General features: G+C 33.8%; 2 protein-coding genes across 2 annotated transcripts; one reads left to right on the top strand and one right to left on the bottom strand.

Moving 5' to 3' along the window:
• The first annotated feature begins 288 nt into the window (after positions 1–288).
• LOC122005939 (deSI-like protein At4g17486) lies at positions 289–4,031 on the top strand. Its single transcript, XM_042561193.1, has 6 exons — positions 289–449; positions 539–795; positions 1,011–2,003; positions 2,736–3,023; positions 3,102–3,170; positions 3,687–4,031. Exons 3-6 carry the CDS (start codon positions 1,841–1,843, stop codon positions 3,815–3,817), a joined length of 651 nt encoding a protein of 216 aa, XP_042417127.1. The 5' UTR covers positions 289–449; positions 539–795; positions 1,011–1,840; the 3' UTR covers positions 3,818–4,031.
• Positions 4,032–4,597: 566 nt separating this feature from the next.
• On the bottom strand, positions 4,598–11,451 carry LOC122005938 (vacuolar protein sorting-associated protein 24 homolog 1-like). The gene is made up of 6 exons (XM_042561192.1): positions 11,220–11,451; positions 11,033–11,109; positions 6,969–7,071; positions 5,980–6,101; positions 4,966–5,157; positions 4,598–4,898 (listed from the first exon to the last, which is right to left on the bottom strand). The coding sequence occupies exons 1-6, from the start codon at positions 11,329–11,331 to the stop codon at positions 4,821–4,823; spliced, it is 684 nt and encodes a 227-aa protein (XP_042417126.1). The 5' UTR covers positions 11,332–11,451; the 3' UTR covers positions 4,598–4,820.
• Between the last annotated feature and the right edge of the window lie 7,688 nt (positions 11,452–19,139).

Below are 19,139 nucleotides of genomic sequence, written 5' to 3'. Positions count from 1 at the left end.
AGTTTGGGTCGGGATAGGTGGCCCATGGTCGGCCGAAGGCCCCCCCCCCCCCCGGCTCCGCGCGGGGTAGCCTAGCCACTTGCCTATCGTCAGCGGCCTCCGAGAGACCTCCGGCCACTCGGCCCTGACCTAAATTATAACGTGGGGGGATGGTGAACTCAGGGAAGAATCACAACTAATTACGACCAGATCACAATCACGATCTAACTACAATTTGATCACAATTGTAAGTGGCCCTTGGTCCATTTTTTATGGATGAGAGAATCTGGTCTCCAAATACACCTACTGCGTCTACGACTCTAACATCGCCATCGGCTTCGGTGACGGCTCCCTTCTCTTCCTCCTCCTCAGCGAAGTCATCCTCATGGTCGTCAGCAAGTGCTTATGTTGCGGCTGCGGGCTCAACCCTGGCGGCTTCGCACCTGCGCCCTCCTCTTTCTCTTCTCTTGGTATGCAGTCAATCCATAGATCTCCTCTTTCCACCGCCTCCGAAGAGCCCACGAACTCAGTTTTTTTCCATGCGAATTTTCGGCCGCAGGCTGACGTTACTGATCTCGAGGGCGTGCCTGCTCGCCGGATCGGTCCAGAATGCGCACCACACCCGCCGCCGGAACATTTTCTTTAACGGCAACCCCTCCTGCGAAACGCTGCGGAAGGGCGTCTTCGCCGTCGGCGCCGCCTTTGTTCTCTTCACCGCCATCCTCTCCGAGTTCTACTATGTCTCCTTTGCAAAGCGGCCAGTGACTCCGACTTGCCGCCCTACGGCGGGCGTGAAGTCAGCATGATCACCTACAAGTAAATCTCATCTCTATTAACTGTCAGATTGATCTATTCACCAATAACTATCAGCCACAGTCGATTCTTGTTGATTTTGACTGGGATTACATGATGGTTAATTTACTCCGATCACTGGATCTGGAAAAAAAAAAAAGGTGAAGAAATTATGTTAGAGCATCTACAGTGCTTTTAACGCGTGAAGCGTTAATGTTTTTTTTTTTTGTCATCTGCAGCATTAACGTGTTCATAGGTTTGAACGCGTTATGCTACAGTATTCAAAGAAGGTGTCACGTCGACGTTAATGTCTCTATAGTATTAAAAAAAGGCGCCACGTCGGCGTTAATGCCTCAGGCATTAACGCCATTGCAGATGCTCTTTTAAACGATCACTTTCGTCGATCGACCATCTTCTCCGGTTGATCTGCAATGAATGACCGCAAAGGAGAGGGAGAAAGCGCTGCCGCTGAGTTCATCCCTGATTCCCTCGCCGTCGCCGCCGTCGGAGAAAGCAAAGTTCCATTGCTAACTGTAACAAGGTGATGAAAATAATAATAATAATAATAATAAATGAATTTAGAAAATGTAGCAAAGTTCCAAAATTCAAAAGTAGGAGCCCTCGTCAAGGATGCTTTATATTAAAAAGTTATTTAAAATGTTTCATTTTTTAGAAAATGCTAAAATTAGTGTAAGAAAATATAAAGAAATTATCTTATTTTACTTTTTATTAAAATATTTTTAAGATTAAAAATTAGAATAGGTTGTCATTTGATATTTTTTAAAATCTGGGATGCTTTTTTATAATTGTGGCAAAAGAAGGATTTGGCTCTCTGTTTTCTTCTTTCCCCCCTCTGCTTGACCACGGTGGCTCGCCTCTCCGCAACCAGAGAAAACGATAAATATAGTCACCGTCGCTTGCCTCGATTCCATCTCGTCGCCGATCCTTCGTCGGATCCTTCATCCCTCGGCTTCTGATTTAGGCGTCGGAGCCGGCGACTGGATGCGGAATCGGGGACTCTAGGGCTGGTTTTGGTCTCTGTTTTTTTTCCCTGTGGAATTGGGTGAACATGCGATCGGTTTTTCCGAGATCTGTCTCTGAGAAGGCGTTGAAGAATGAGGGTGGTGAGGAGGGCGGCAGCACGCACCTCTACTTGAATGTTTATGATTTGACGCCGGCGAACAACTACCTCTACTGGTTTGGGATCGGTGTCTTCCATTCTGGGATCGAAGGTGCTTTATCAGATGCCCAATGTTTTTTGCTTAAATTTGTTTGTTTTTCTGGGAAGCTGAAATCTTTTTCCCCTTTAGCTTCTTTTGAATTTCTGATAGGATGATGCATGTTTGCTTCGTTCACTGGTTTTTGTTTTGTTTTTCTCCTATATATATGATTTCTCTTTGTTGGAGGCTGATTGATGAATTCAGGCAACTTTATACCAAAATTGATGGAAAAGCAGTTTTCTATTAGAATTTTTTAAAAGTAAAGATTACTGATGAATTGTGTTCTATAGTTACTGCTGTTTGTTATTTGAAAAGCCTAAGACAATGAAACATAAACCTTATTGAGTCAGGATAAACTGGTCAAGTTCTTATTTAATATCCTCCATTGGCGAAATCTGCCTGACTCCTCTGCAAATGATACAATGCTTTGTTGACAAGAAGTTGATTTCTGTTGTAGATTCATAGGAAGTTAGATGATGCAAGGTATATATGTTTTCTAGAGAAAGTGTCTACTAGTTTGAACCACGTACCAGTATTTTAACTAGATATAATTGTGTATGTCTAAATTTATCATTAATAATCAGAGGGCGATAGCTTTAGCTTTCTTTGTTCAACATTTGCAATCCACATTACAATTTTAGTTTCCTATATTTCCATATAGTGTTTTGTTGGATCAAGACTCTCTTCCGATTGCTTTTCCTTTCTATACCTTGTGACAGATACCGAATGTGTGTTTGCTTGTAGTTCATGGGATGGAGTATGGTTTTGGAGCACATGAGTATCCAACTAGTGGAGTATTTGAGGTGGAACCGAAAAACTGTCCTGGGTTTATGTTCAGACGTTCTGTGTGGCTAGGCACTACAACTATGTCTTGTGCGGAAGTCCGCATGTTAATTGAAGATCTTGCTGGAAAATATCATGGTGACACCTATCATTTGATCATCAAAAACTGCAATCATTTCACTGATGAAGTATGTATGCGTCTGGCTGGGAAGCCTATCCCTGGATGGGTGAATAGACTTGCCAGACTGGGTTAGTATGTTTTGGAAAATGTTTTTTTGGTTCCAAAAATTTGTAGCATCAACTCATTTTGAGATTGTGATGTTTCAGGATCATACTGCAATTGTATTCTCCCAGAAGACATTGCAACTGTTGGACCTTCTCAATCTGTTTATCCTGGTGAGTTTGTCGATAGATTTCCACAACTTGTTTTTTGTGTGCTTGCAAATTCAGTTGCTAGAAGCTCCAATAGTGTCATAATATGGACAAATAACAATGATAATCTAAGTCATGTACTCTCTGAATGCCATCATTCAGTTATCAACCATACAGTCAAAAACCTAGGGGCATTCATGTTGATTGTTGAATATTAAGTTGAATGAATTTCTACCAACTTCGGTGACTATGTCCTTCACTCTTGTCTACATTGTCTTGAATCCTGTCTTCATTTTGTCTTCTTTTACTGCAATATTTTAAGTGTCTGATTATTTACAAAGGTGGTCTTTTTTCTTGGCATGGTATTTTGAACTATCAAAGCTGAGATTAAGTTTAGGGTGTTTTCTTGGCTGTTAATGTAGTTAATATTCTAACTACATTAACAGCCATAACTTGCTTTTAGCTTCCTTATTCCGTGAACAAGTATTTCACCTAATTATGAAATTTCCTTAACCAAATATTTTCCTGATGGTGGGTCAGAATCACATGGTTCTGTGTCCAGAGATTCGACCGATGAAGAAGATTCAAATCATCACCTTCTCAGTAAACCAAGTGGCGAAATTGTGAATCCAAATGATAAGTCATCCAAGAATGCTAGAGATGTGAAGTGATTTTTCTTTTTTCGTTTTTCTTTTTCTTTTCATTTTATTTTGGTTCACCTATTTGTATTCCTCTCTGATTATGATTTAACTACCAATTTGCCCTGTAAAATACGCTCCCAAGCAATCGGTTAGGATGCCAACTATACTGTGTAATTGGTAGCGTGTTGTCTTCTCAGTATCAACATGGAATATGGAAGTAAAATGCAAGATTTATCCATGTCAATCAAGATGTGTTTTTGTGTGAATTAAACTGATTTTATAAAGATTCAAATCAATTATTCCATTTTTTGTTATTGTTCTTTCTTTTACATTTGTATTCGTATCATCTCAATTTAATTTCTCATTTTCTCTAACAAATTCAGGTGATAACTAAATATCTTTATCCCAAAAAACATACAATACTTTATTTGGGGTGAAGTATAATTTTATCTATCAAGATAATAGATTTAAATATATTAAAAAATATTTTTTTTCCCCTTTCTTCCTTACATTTTTACTCTTTTAAGCTTTCGACTTTTCTAATTTTAGTTCAAGTTCATTTCAATTTCTCAAACAAATCCTATGACCTCCCAAAAATTATTACTGTGTGATCTTAGAATCGCATATTAGAATAGCAAAAACAGTCTTTTATAATACAAAGTATGACTATAATAGATTCAGATTATTCTTTAAGAGCATGATTGAGGGGAATGATTCAGAAATTTATGACTAATTGTGCTGGAAAGTTTGTCGAATTGGATCGAAGTTTCACTACCAAAATAATCAGAAGAAACACTCACCTTCACCGGATTTCTTTAATATGCTAGGAATTAAATTCTTCCAAGATATAAGCAATCACAATTTCAGGACAACGTTAGAAATATGATCATCAAGAATTTACTTTGTTGAAGACTGCTTGAAGAATAAAAGCCATCTTCTCACCCAAAGTAAATACAACATTTAGAGTCAGATTCGTGAAAACATGTATTGCTACAATTACTTAGTATCTTTGTGCCTGATCAATGGGTTCAACTTATGATCTCACCCTGGCAAGCCGTTGCCTTATCTCGTCCAAGTCTTCGTCATCTGCGCCTTCGGCGATGGCTTCTTGCTGTAAATAGACACGGAAGGAATAGATATCACGAATGTCATTAAGAAACTATTTTAGTGGTGCGTACCTGTTCGGCTTTGACGCTGGCTGATGGCTGCTTTATCTTCTCCTTGCTAATAGCATTTGGTAACTCGGACACAGTTTCACCGGCTATTGCAGCGAGCACTTTGTCCACTTCCTCCTCTATTTCTTCCTCAATATCTTCAGAATCTAAAGCTGTATCGACAGCATCGTTTACCATTTCTTCCATTACTCCAGCCTGAATGCCATGAGGATGGAGGGTCAGGATGATTTCAAGAAGAAAACAAGCTTGCTCGAATCCGAAATCTAAGTTATTATCACTGCCATGTTTACCACAACATAGAAATGGCAACCGAACACAATATCAGATTTTGAGTATATAGCATGCACGCCACAGCTCAATGAGAACAATACGAAAGATCCACAATTTAAAAAAATAGGGAAGGAGCATCGACAAGTGATGCCCAACTTATATACAACAGAAGATGGTTAAAAAGGAGCAAATTAGCTTATCTTCAGCACAGGTAATAAGAAAAAAACATAGTTTAGGCTCACTGCGAACTGTGGACTAATGAAGGGGATTTAAAAACTTTGATGATTTATTAACTTAGGTTCAACTTCTAGAATTTGATAGGACACAATAAATAATAATTGGTATTATGATGAACTATTCGAAAAGAATTGTGATGCTAGAGCCACACCATTGCATCTCACATTTTGTTGATTAGGAATGGCTCTAGAGTATAAGCGATATTTTGGATCTTGATGACCTCACATATAGTTTAAGTGTGAAGATTGCAATTGTTTAAGTGAAACAAGCAGTTTGGGTCCATGGTAGTTGGGGCTATTAAGTGAATGGTTAAGTTCTCTCATTTAGGCAGGTAATAACAAAATAGATTACAAAGAATGATAGTTAACTTAAACAAACAAAAAGAATGCTCGTGTCCTAATAGCTACTCATGCTCGCCATTACGTTTTGATGAAGATAGTATTTCAGGAAGAATAAACAAAACCTATGTCGGTTGCTAAATCGGCACTTATATCATCAAAAATGGCATACCTTTGTCATTTCTTTACTAAACTCTTGCATTGTAGCAGCAACTTCAGGAGCTTTCATGAGATTATTGACAAGCTTCATAACCTCGGCACTTTTGGATAGATGGCCCACAGTTCTAGCGGTTGCTGTAGGGGAAAAAAACAGCAGTAAACATCTTTTTTTTCTAGGCAATGAGAAGCCATGAGCAGGCCATAAAGATACAAAATTAAAGAAAATAAGATCTTTGGAATAATTATGTTGAACAAATCTCCTTGGAGATTTCTAAAAGAGAAATTTGATAGACTACTTTCCTAGGGGAAAGTTGCACTTCACTGGCAGCGATGGTGTACTAATCTTGGAGGGTCGTAATAAAGGCACATAAATAGTAAAAAGATGTGTCATCAGTCTAGGTGATAAAACAAATTCAATAATCGTCCTCAAAAAAAGTGATAGCTAAAAAAGGCTGGTCCAAACCACAAGGTTTCAGCCAACACAGTATCTGAAAATGTCTGTCAAATTGCTATGAGGCAAACTAAAGAAGTCAGAGTTAACAGGGAAGAAAACGTTGAGAAGAAGATCATGTAGTAAATTTAATCTGACATAAACTAGCCCAAATGATGTCGAAGTCCAAACTTTCTATTCGTATGCTCCAAGGAGTGTAGCAAAATTAACTTCTAATTCATTGAAAAAGAATAGAATGAGTTCAAGTCTATGCTAATAGAAGTATAAAATTAATACAAGTCTTTGCATATCATGTTCCTAACTAACCCATAGCACCATATAGAATCATAAAAAACAGTACTTTTGCACTCAACCATAGTTAATAACTCAATATTAATATCATTGATCTTTATCATTTTCTTGAATGAGGAATGTCAAAGCAAGCATGAAAGTAAGAACTACTTTATTTTGCAGCTTCAACATAAGATAAAGCAGCGACAGGTGGGCTACATACAGATTAGAAGGCTCATTTACAGATGCAACAAGAGGTTACTATTTTTGATAATCCATACCAACTAATTCACCAAGATGCATAGAGACAGAATTCAGTTGTGCCTTGTTCTCATAGAGACGATTGACAGCTTTTCTTGACCTTACTATTTCCTTAGCAAGAGACTGCATCCAGGTAAAACATTGATGAGCATTTAAATAATTTGGATTTCAAAAAAAAATAACTGCATAATCAAGTCAAGAAATTGAAACATTAATTAATTTTGTTTAAATTTATCATAAGAAGAATGAGAAGGAAATGAATCATAAACGAGACAATATAGCCTTTTCCCTAAGAATACTGAACTCAAATATGAATAAATTCAAGATCTAGACACCAGGCATCCAAACTAATCGGGAAACAAATAGCTAGCAAATCTAGAGATAGCTAACTTAACATGTATCTATAGCAGCTTCATACACAAGGCTACATAGAATTAGAAGCTGGATACTAGCAGAAGCTAAAGAAATTGTTAAAATGTCTGCTCTGGTTCTGCTGCCTATCACTTTTTCTTTCCTCATCCGTCTACACTTTCTTTCTGAAACAAGATTGAACAAAAGTTTGACCTCCGGTTCCACACATAACATCAGACAGTAACCTAATACACGCAAGGCTATCAACCATTATGTCCCTTCCTGTTATGCCCCAGTCAATGAAAACATGATAGGATCCTTTAATGGATCTATTCAAATAAATCCTTTAACTTTATTTCCTTTTCTAAAATAAGTTTTAGACTTTTTTCTTTTTTTTTTCTAGATAAGTTTTAATAAGACATTTTCTTTTGAAAATGTATTTTTATTTTATTTTCCTTTTAGACATTTTCTTTTGAAAAGATAATTTAGGTCTCTATTTAAAGAGGCGTTAAGTAATTTTGGAGGACAAGTAATTTCTCTTTTAGTTAATCAATTTCATTTGATTATTGGAGGTCGATCCCCTCGAAGTGATCACCCTATTCTCTTTTCATTTTTCTCTTTCGATTTTTCCACGTGATATGCCCCTGGGTTCCTATCAACTTGGTATCAAAGCACGTTCACTTCATCATTGCCCTATAGTATCTCGCAGCAACTTCAACAAGCGTATGGTCTTAACCCGACTTCAAGAGAAGAAAATCCACTCTGACATGACGATCGGAGGATCTTATCCTGACGCCAAATGGGCTCTGAAATTTGAAGCTAAGCACGAGACAAGGATGGATAAACTCGAAAAAACTATGACGGTCACAATAGTGCAAGAATTGAAGGATCATTTAGAAGCAGATTCTAGCTCAAGTATACTAATCAAAAAGGGAATAAATCAGCAGTCTCGACAACAACAATATGACCAAGGAGCAAACTCAAATAAAGATCGAAAGCACAACCTTCCACGTATGAAGGTGGAATTTCCTCGTTGGGAGAACAACGATCCGATTGGATGGATTTCAAGGGCTGAAAAATATTTTCGCTTCCACAGCACATCGGGCAATGCAAAGGTAGAACTAGCATCTATAAACCTCGAAGGCGATGCCATCCAATGGTATGACTGGCTTGAAGCATGCCATGGGCCTCCAAAATGGGAGGAATTCAAAAAAAAACTCATCAATCAATTTGGTCCCTCCGGTTATGAGAATGTTGATGGAGAATTGGCCAAAATTCGACAGACTACAATCGTACTGGAGTACCAAGGACGATTCGAATGACTCTCTAATCGAACTCGTGATTGGTCAGAAAAGCAATTACTAGGTACTTTTATTGAAGGACTTTGCCTTGATATACGACGAGAAGTAAAAATGAATCAACCCCACACCATGAAGGCTGCCTTATCCTTTACATGACTACAAGAAGAGAAGATCAATGAGGAAGGAAGAAGAAATAATAAGATAATTCATGAAAACACATCGCATTGTTCAACACCCCGTAGATTGACAAAATAAGAGATCAAGGAAAGAATGACAAAAGGATTATGCTGGCATTGCGATGAAAAGTGGCACCGTGGTCATCAATGCAAGCAAAAGAGGATACTGATGATTGAACCAATAGAGAACTCTGAGGAAGAAGATGATTTCGATGAAGGTGAAACACAAGATAATATCAACGAAGTACAATATGACTCTATGGCAATATCAGTTCATGCCTTAGAAGGACTACAAACTCCACAAACGATGAAGGTAAAAGGATTCATTAAAAAACAAACCGTAATGATACTTATAGATTCAGGAAGCACCAACAATTTTCTAGACTCAACCTTGACAAGCAAGCTTAAACAAAAAATAAAGCAAGCATCTACATTTGATGTTAAGGTGGCGGATGGAAGATCACTTACAAGTCCAGGAAAGTGCAATAGTATTAAAATTTTCTTACCAAATTATGAATTAATGACAGATCTCTTTCTTCTTCCCCTAGATGGATGTGATGTTGTACTTGGAGCACAATGGTTGAGAACATTAGGAGACATAATATGAAATTTCTCTCAACTAACAATGCGCTTCTAAGATCAAGGAAAAGAAGTTTGTATAAGAGACAAGAGACAAGATACTATCACATCAATCAGTAGTTATCAGACAGAGTAGTTATTAAAGAAAGATTGCTCCATTTTTCTCATGCAACTCTCCATCAAAAACAGATCCTAAAGCAAATGTTAGGCTTTATCGCTACCCTTACATACAGGAGGAAATTGAGAAGATTATACAAGAGATGCTTCAGGTTGGTATCGTTCGCCCAAGTGTAATTCCATATTCTTCTCCAGTACTACTTGTACGAAAGAAAGACGAAAATTGGCGAATGTATGTGGATTACCGGGTACTCAATAAAATTACAGTGAAAGGCAAGTACCCCATCCCCATCATTGATGAATTACTTGATGAATTAGGAGGTTCCTCATTATTCTCAAAGTTGAATCTTTGCTCAGGCTTCCATCAGATAAGAATCCATCAGCCAAACATTCCAAAAACAGCCTTTCAGACTCACGATGGTCATTATAAATTTTTAGTCATGTCTTTCGGTTTAACTAATGCACCTTCTACATTCCAAAGTTTGATGAATGATATCTTCAGGCCTTACCTCCGTAAGTTTGTTTTGAATTTCTTTAATGACAACCTTGTTTATAGTTCATCATTCAAAGATCATTTGCATCACTTTTATAAAGTACTCACTCTTTTGCGTGAGCATTCTCTTTCTGTGAAAAGAGCTAAGTGCAGTTTTGGGACAACTAAAGTGGAATACCTTGGTCATATTGTAAGCCAAAACTGATCCCTCAAAGGTGCTAGTTATGATGGAGTGACCCACCCCAAAGAGTATCAAGGCATTACGTGATTTTCTGGGTCTCAAAGATGCATTTAGATGGTGTCTTGAAGCAAAAAAGGTATTCCAGAATTTAAAGGAGACTATGATGACAACACTAGTTTTTGCACTACCTAATAAGAAATTTGTCATTGAACCCGATGCATCCGAAGTTAGAATTGGAGCAGTACTTATGAATTATATGATACCATTTAAGAAAATGTTCCAGAGTTTATTGCTAAACAACCTTGAGGACAAGGTTGTTTTAAAGGGCGGTGGAATGATAGGATCCTGTAATGGATCTATTCAAATAAATCCTTTAACTTTATTTCCTTTTCTAAAATCAGTTTCCGACTTTTTCTTTTTTTTTCTAGAAAAGTTTTAATAAGACATTTTCTCTTGAAAATGTATTTTTATTTTATTTTTCTTTTAGACATTTTCTTTTGAAAAGATAGTTTAGGTCTCTATTTAAAGAGACGACAAGTAATTTCCCTTTTAGTTAATTAATTTCATTTGATTATTGGAGGTTGATCCCCTCGAAGTGATCACCCTATCCCCTTTTCATTTTTCTCTTTTGATTTTTCCTCGTGATATGGCCCTAGGTTCCTATCAAAACAATACTGATTCTTCCACCAACAAGAACGATCTGGTACATGCTTCCTAAGAAAAAATTGAAAGCATGATCAGCATCATTAGATCGAGCAATCACTTAATCAATCATATGTATTCAGATCACCCAATATCAATGTATTTAGGAAACAAGTCTTCAAAAGGATCCGAAAAAAATACCACACAAGAGAAAAAGGAATAGATAGATCAGAGTTAATCTAACCTTCGCCGAAGTCATGTCGTTCCTTTTTGCGGCTTCTTTGATGGCTTTCTGCACGTTCTTCTCCTCCCTCTGGACATCTGCAACATAAATCAACCAAATCAACACCAAATCAACGACAGAACAAAAAACAAAATCCTCCTTTTTTTCAAAATCTCGAGTAGGGACGACGAGAGAGGGGTGTATGCACCTCGGATCTGGCGCTCGATGTTCCGGCACTCCTGCCGGAGGCGGCGCTGCCATTCTCGAAGCTGCTCCTGGGGATTGGGCTTGGGCCGCAGCAGATTCTTCATCGTCTCCATCTCTGCTCCGCCGGACGCTCCTCCGCCTTCTCGATCTTGCCCAGACCCGATTGAAGAAGACGGCTCAGAACATGATCGCGTGAGATCGAACCACGTCCAATCTCCTCCACGCGTTCGATTCACGAATCACTTCCTGTTTGCGTCCAATTTGGTCTCCACAGATTATTCAATTTGCCCCAAAGATGCTATTTTACCATTAAATCCTTGTCTTTTTCATAAACTTATTTTATCCCCAATTTATTTTTTTGCCTTTAAATTGACCTTTTGATTTTTTTTTTGTAAAATTTTAAAAATAGAAAATATTTGCAAATTTTCAAATTTATGTGCCATATTTTTTTGAACATAACCCAAATTTAGGGTTGTAAATGGGCCGAGTCGAGCTGGGGTGTTCGAACTTATTTGATAAGGTAATCGAGCCGACCCAATCTGAGCTTAAAATGAGCCAAGCTTTTGAATGATTGTTCAAGTTTGACTTAGTTTATTTTTTATGAGCTTATTTGAAACTTGACTTATTTAGATGTTATCGAGCTCTCAATTCAAAAAGGTAGATCCGCTACCTTAGCCGCCCCCTAGTGTCGGCCCCACAGATATGGAGGGAGCTTCATGCAGGTACATAAGTCATAGGCGTATGGCGGGGTAAATCCCAGGTCGTCAGTTCCTGAGAATCGACCTCTGGTCATTACGCTAGAGATATCATGCACCCACCGTCTGCGCTACGCCCTGGAGGCATCGAGCTCTCAATTCAAGCTTAGCTTCAACTTGGTTCAAGCTTGGCTTGAGCTTGGTTAAATTTGATTTGGTTAGATGTTATCGAACTCTCAATTCAAGCTTGTTTGATTGTTTGAAAACTTTAATGGGTTGATTGGTTGTTGAGCTTGACAATTTAAACTTATTTATTTATTTTATTTTATTATTTATTTAGCATATTAAAAAGAATTTTATTAATGAATGTAGTTCGTAAATATTGTTCACGAACATTAACCAATTGAACACATATGTGTTCAAGCTTGTTTATTTAATTTAACGAGTTGTTCAACCTTATTTATTTAATTAATCTTTTATATATTAAACGAACATAAATAAGCTCTTATCAAGTTGAACATCAAATTTGTTCAAGATACTTAAATTCATTTATAGCCCTACCCAAACTGAGAATCCAAAATAAAAAATAATAAATTGTGATATGATTCGACGTAAAAAGTTGGATGTGAGCGATTAAAAATCAAACCTAACAAATCAAAATTCTAACTTATCAAATTTTTTTTGGATAAATTGAAACGATCAAACTTAATATTAAAATTGAATAAATGAAATCGATATAACTTTTCTTATCCGTTATTGATTGATGATGTTTAGTTAGTTCAATTTTTTAGTTGAGTTAGTCCCTTCGGATGATATAGTGGCTAGCATATGAGGTGTTGTCATCAATAAAGTCTAGGGTTTAAATCTCGGTAAAGTCGAGATAAATGTCTTCCTTATGTGTTAGTCATTATTCCAAAGGCTAGTAGTCATCCGTGATTTATCTCCTCCATGTTAACCCTATAACAAATTGACGGAGACATTGGGGACGAACGTATTCACCTTCTGTCACCAATTTTTTAGTTGAGTTACATAATCATTATCTGATTCAAATATAATTTTCGATTACTCACAATATACTAATATCTTCAATTTAATCTATTTAATCATATTTAAAATTTTAAAATTGAACTAAACAAATCCATTTTTAAAATATATAGAATTTTTAAATTTATTGAATCAAACTTTCTATTTCAGTATCGATTATTTCAATATAATTGAGATTTTGTTCGCCCTTTGTAAAATACAGTACTCCAAATAAAAAATTGATAAAAAAATTTAATAGGCGAATAATCTTAACAAAATTTTTTAAAATTTTAAAAATTTTCTGAAAATTTTTCGGAACTTGTATGACGCGGATTAAGAGGATCAATTATCAGGCCAAGGGACAACCTGTTAAGCTACCCATGTGAACGAGGAAATATTTAATTTCCTTAATTATTTATTTTTTCCTTTTCCTTTAATCCTTTTCCCTCATCTCAACACCGCCTCCGAACTCCTCTTCTCCTCTTCCCTCCCGAGCCGCACACCACCGTCTCCTCTATTTTCTGTAGGACCGTTAGATTCGATAGAGGGGGGGGTGAATATCGATTCGAAAAAAACACCGAGTATAAGCGCAGCGGAATAAAAACTGGACACAATGGATTTTACTTCGTTCGGAGCCTGTGACGACTCCTAATCGAAGGCCCGTACTCCGTGAGTACTTTCGTTGGGCAATTCACTAGCAGTTCGAAATAATGATTACAAAAAACAGTACAATGAATGCTAATGAAAATGAAAAACAAATACCGACAATAAAGACAAGAAAGGAGCGTAGTGTCGGAGCTTTGTTAGCGTCGCAGAAGTGCAGAGCAGTGGAAGACTTTTCTTTTCGTTGTTGTCCTGAAGCTCTCCTCTGACCCTTCTTTTATATGAGGCTCGGGGCGCCCTGGATGCCTTCCGGGCGCCCTAGTGAGACGTGGCAAGTCCAACCAGTGAGCTCCACGTGGCGACGCGCGATCAGGATGAAATTTCCCTCCCGGGCGCCCGGATCCCTTCCGGGCGCTCGGATTCCTTCCGAGCGCCCGGACTCTGTTTTCCCGCAGAATCCGTCCTGCAAGACAAACGTTAGTCCGGAGGCAAATTTACCCTGCAACACAGATTGTTAGCAAAAGCAAAGTGAGTATGAATTAGCAAAAAGGAGTATGACTTAGATTTCGTCTTTCCGAGACCGGAATCTAGTCACGATCTCGACTTAGATATCCGAAATGGATCTAAGCCGGATCGATGCCTAATGTTCCCTTCCCGGGAACGCGTCCTCGCAGTCACTCCCCTCCAGTGACTTACCATACTTACCTGCCAGCCGTCCGGTCAGCCCTTCGACCCGTCTAGACTTCTCGCCAGCTATCCGGTCAGCCCGTCGACCTAGCTGGACTTCTCGCCAAGCGTCCGGTCAGCCCGTCGACCCGCTTGGACTTCTCGCTAGCTATCCGGTCAGCCCGTCGACCTAGCTGGACTTCTCGCCAAGCGTCCGGTCAGCCTGTCGACCCGCTTGGACTTCTCGCCAGCTATCCGGTCAGCCCGTCGACCTAGCTGGACTTCGTGCCAGACATCCGGTTAACCCGTCGACCTGTCTGGACTTCTCCTGCACACTCGATCAAAGTGTCAGACAAAAACAAACTAACTTAACCTGATTTGTCATTCATCAAAACCTGGGTTAAATCGTTAGTGCTAACCGCACCAACAATCTCCCCCTTTTTGATGGAATGACAACTTAGTTAAGTTAGTGAAAACATATGCAAGAACCATGCATTTATGTGGTTTTTAAGTTAGTTTGAATTTTCAGTTTGGTTCAGCTAACTTAACCTAACTTAACCACCTAACCCTCCCCCTTTGGCATTCATCAAAAATAAGCATGGATTAAGTAATTATAGACTTCAGACAAAGTAAAAAAAATGTCAAGTTAATCTGGGGGAGTTTAAGCTTTTGAAAATTTGTTTAAAACATTAGCTTTTAGCTTTTAGAAAGCTAGCTAAGTTTAGATAGTTTCATTTTCAAACATAAGTTTTCAAAAACCAAAATTCCAAAACTAAGTTTGAAAATTTTATTTTTCCAAAAACTGATTTATTTTTCAACATTAAGTTTGTAAACGATTTAATTTAAAACTTAAGTTTTGACAATGATTTAAGTTTGAAAAATCTAACTTTCATAATTTTCAACACTGAGTTTTTGCAAATCAAATTTCAGTTTGCAAATATTGATTTTGAACTTTACTTTTAGTTTTCAAAGGAGTTTGGTAGAACTAATTTTGATAAAGTAAAATAATTAAATCTAATTTTCAAAATCAAAATTTTAAAGTTCAAAAGTACTAGTTTCAAAACCATGGTTTAAAATACTTGAAAAGTTCAGTTTTCAAAGACTAAGTAAACAGGATAAAAAGTTTGTGATTTAAAACAAACAATTTTGAGTTGATTTAAAAAAAATTCCACAATTTTAAGCAAGTTGATTTTGAAGATTGATTTTTAAACTTTGATTTTCAAAATTAAGGAAAATGATTTTGAGAAGCTTAGTTTGTAAACTTAAGTTTTGAAAAATCTAATTTCCACAATTTTCAAAACTAAGTTAAATTTAATTTTCAAAATCAATTTTCAATAAAAAGTAAAACCCAATTCTTAAAAACAACTTAGTTTTATAAGAGTTAGTTTTCAAAAGTAGGTTTAAGAAATTTTTAAGAAAACATTTTTCAAACAAAATTTAAAATATTTTATATGAAGGGAAATTTTTAATTAATTCCTCCCCCTGAACCTGACATAAAATTTGAAAATATTTGCTAAAAATATTCAAAGTAGATATTTATTTTTTTTTATTTTTTATTTTTTAAATTGAGGTAGAATTTTTTAGAGAGATTTTAAAGAAAAAATAGCACTTAAGGAGATAATTAAAAAGTAAACCTCCCCCTGAATTTGATACTCCTTTAATTTATTAATCCTCCTTATTTATTACTCCCCCTTAATATAATGCTAAGGTTTGAGTGTGTTAAATTTCAAGTCCTAACACATTTATCTACCTAAGTGTTCTAAGGGATTTGGTAACACTTATATTATTTACATATTTATCTCTGTATGCTTGATATAATTGTTTATTTGAGTTTGATTAATCAATAATTAATATTAGATTCAGGTGGTTGAGCTTCAGTTTAAGGTTTAATAAGATAAACTTTATTAAATGAAAAACAGTTGGCCATTATCAATAATTTATTGATTAATTTTTACTTGATTTAATAATTTAATATTTAATAAAATAATTTAAATTGATTGAGTTGTCAATGAAAGTGTTAGTTATAATTATTTTCTTTTATTTACTTCCTTTTAAGTGGGATTAATTTAGTTTGAAGTTAGCATGAAATTAAAATTATTAGACACAGTTAAGTAAGGTTTAATTCAAGTCAATTTTAGTTCTCGAATCACGGTAAACTTAAACAGTTAAGTTCTACTTATTAATTACATAATTAAGTTTAAAGTTAAAGTTAATGGAATTTAAGTTTTTAAGTTAGGTGTCTACGTTTTAAATGGATTTAAAAGAATTATTATTTTTCTATTTTTAAGGGATTTCTAACAGGATTTCTAAAATAGTGTTTAAAAGGATTTTAAAATGATTTTTATAATTATTTAATGGTAATTAAAATACGTTCAATTAAGTTTTGATTTCAGATTTAAATTAATATTAGTGATTAATTTAGGTTTAAGTTTTAAGTTTAAGTTAAATTTTTAAATTTTAATTGTAATTTCAATATTAAGTTTTAATTTAAGTTTTAATATTCAGTTAGGTTAAATTAAGTTTAAAAATGTTTAAAAAGGTTTAAAATCTAAATAATACTTTTTAAACTTTAGGACTAAATTTTTTTTAATTTACAATGGTTTAAAAGAAGTTTTAAATAATTTAAAAGATTTTTAAAAGAGTGTTTAAAAGGATTTTTTTTTTAAAAAAAAAAGATTTTTTTTTTTTAAGGATTCTTAAAATAATTTTTAAAATAGTTTTTTTTTAAAAAATTTTAAAAGAGTAATTTTTGAAAGGTTTTTTTTTTCAAAAAAATATATTTTTTTTGTAAAATAATTTTTAAAAGGATTTTTAAAATAGTTTTTTTTAAAATGATTTTTAAAAGAGTTTTTAAAATAATTTTTAAAATGTTAAAATAATTTAGTAAAAGAATTTTTTAAAGTTTTTAAAATGATTTTTAAAAGAGTTTTTAAAATAATTTTAAAATGTTAAAATAATTTTTAAAAGAATTTTTTAAAGTTTTTAAAATAATTTTTAAAATGTTAAAATAATTTTTTAAAAGAATTTTTTAAAGTTTTTAAAATGATTTTTAAAAGAGTTTTAAAATAATTTTTAAAATGTTAAAATAATTTTTTAAAAGAATTTTTTAAAGTTTTTAAAATGATTTTTAAAAGAGTTTTTAAAATAAATTTTAAAATGTTAAAATAATTTTTTAAAAGAATTTTTTAAAGCTTTTAAAAGAGTTTTTTAAAATAATTTTTAAAAATGTTTTTAAATAATTTTTAAAAGAATTTTTTTTTTAAGTTTTTAAAATGATTTTTAAAAGAGTTTTTAAAATAATTTTTAAAAATGTTTTAAAATAATTTTTAAAAGAATTTTTTTTTATAAAGTTTTTAAAATGATTTTTAAAAGAGTTTTTAAAATAATTTTTAAAAATGTTTTAAAATAATTTTTAAAAGTATGATTTTTAAAAGTGTTTTTAAAATAATTTTTAAAATGTTTTAAAATAATTTTTAAAAGAATTTTTTTTTAAAGTTTTTAAAATGATTTTAAAAGAGTTTTTAAAATAATTTTTAAAATGTTTTAAAATAATTTTTAAAAGGATTTTTTTTAAGTTTTTAAAATGATTTTTAAAAGAGTTTTTAAAATAATTTTTAAAATGTTTTAAAATAATTTTTAAAAGGATTTTTTTAAAGTTTTTAAAATGATTTTTAAAAGAGTTTTTAAAATAATTTTTAAAATGGTTTAAAATAAATTTTTTAAAAGTTTTTTTTAAAATTAATTTAGTTTTAATTCGAAATTTAATTTTTAATTAATTCAAAATTTAATTTTAATTTGAAATTCAAAATTTAATTTTAATTTAATTTGAAATTTGAAATTTAATTTAAATTTGAAATTCAATTTGAAATTTGAAATTTAATTTAAATTTGAAATTCAATTTAAAATTTGAATTTGAATTTTAATTTTAATTAATTTGAAAATTAATTTGATCCTTATTCATCTCACCCGATCTAGATTATCCATCAGGTAATCCTATGATTTTGTGAGATGAAATTGGATCTTTTAATTATGGAGTTTTGGTTTAACTTTTGTTAGATTCAGATTTAGCTTTGGTCTCCACAAATAGGCATTCTTCGGATAAAATTCTAAGCTTGGTGAGTCACATGGACATCATTAGTAGTAACCAACCTTTCGAGGCTTTCCGAATAGTCCTATCCACGGAGCTTAGTACTAAATCTTGGTCTAACTGGTTAGGATTCATTTAAGGGTAGCTTCGGTCAGTTCCACTTGGCCAAATGCACCAGATCGAAACCATATCTTTCTAGACATGCGATGCCCAAGTTTCCCTAACGTACTATCATCCAAAAACTTCACCAGTACCATGATTCAAGTTAAACTTGGTCTCTTTTTAACTAATCCTAATTACCCTGCCGGGTTAGTTAATTTTGGATTACCCTGTCGGGTAGGTTAATTTTGGAGGTGCCAGCTATTCTGGAACCTCCCCCTGAATTATTGGCCATTAATTTAGTTTTTAGTTCTGGGTTTTATTATAGTTAAGTTTTGGTTAAAATCTAATGTTTAATTTGTAATTTAGATTCAAGTTTTTAATTTTGAATTAATTAAATTAGTCAAATTATCTTTCTTTAAGAGAATGTATTTAATATTTAAATTTTCTTTCAATTTCACTTTTATTAGGTTAATTGAATTATCTTTCTTTAATAGCTTATTTTCAAAGTTTAAGTTTTTATTCATTTTTAACTTTGAATTAATTAAATTGTTTGAATTATGTTTCCTTAAAGGTTTATCTTTTAACCTTTTATTAATTGTTAATTTTGAATTTTTCGGATTATCTTTATTTAATATGTTATTTTTAACATTTAATTTTAATTTTGTTAAATTTAGTTTTGATTTTATCAAAGTGTTTGATTTTATTCTTATATTTTCTTTATTTTTTAAGTTGATATAATTAGTGG

Source organism: Zingiber officinale, chromosome 7B, assembly GCF_018446385.1.
Source record: "Zingiber officinale cultivar Zhangliang chromosome 7B, Zo_v1.1, whole genome shotgun sequence".
Taxonomy (NCBI): domain Eukaryota; kingdom Viridiplantae; phylum Streptophyta; class Magnoliopsida; order Zingiberales; family Zingiberaceae; genus Zingiber; species Zingiber officinale.
Note: the sequence above shows the minus strand (reverse complement) of the source record. Positions and strands in the feature narration are given on the sequence as shown.

Coding starts and splice junctions, on each gene's coding strand:
- LOC122005939 (XM_042561193.1), top strand. CDS start 1,841: ATGCGATCGGTTTTTCCGAGATCTGTCTCTGAGAAGGCGTTGAAGAAT. Junction 2,004..2,735: donor CTTCCATTCTGGGATCGAAG/GTGCTTTATCAG, acceptor GTTTGCTTGTAG/TTCATGGGATGGAGTATGGT. Junction 3,171..3,686: donor TTCTCAATCTGTTTATCCTG/GTGAGTTTGTCG, acceptor ATGGTGGGTCAG/AATCACATGGTTCTGTGTCC.
- LOC122005938 (XM_042561192.1), bottom strand. CDS start 11,331: ATGGAGACGATGAAGAATCTGCTGCGGCCCAAGCCCAATCCCCAGGAG. Junction 11,110..11,219: donor CATCGAGCGCCAGATCCGAG/GTGCATACACCC, acceptor TTTATGTTGCAG/ATGTCCAGAGGGAGGAGAAG. Junction 6,102..6,968: donor GCATCTTGGTGAATTAGTTG/GTATGGATTATC, acceptor TTTCCCCTACAG/CAACCGCTAGAACTGTGGGC.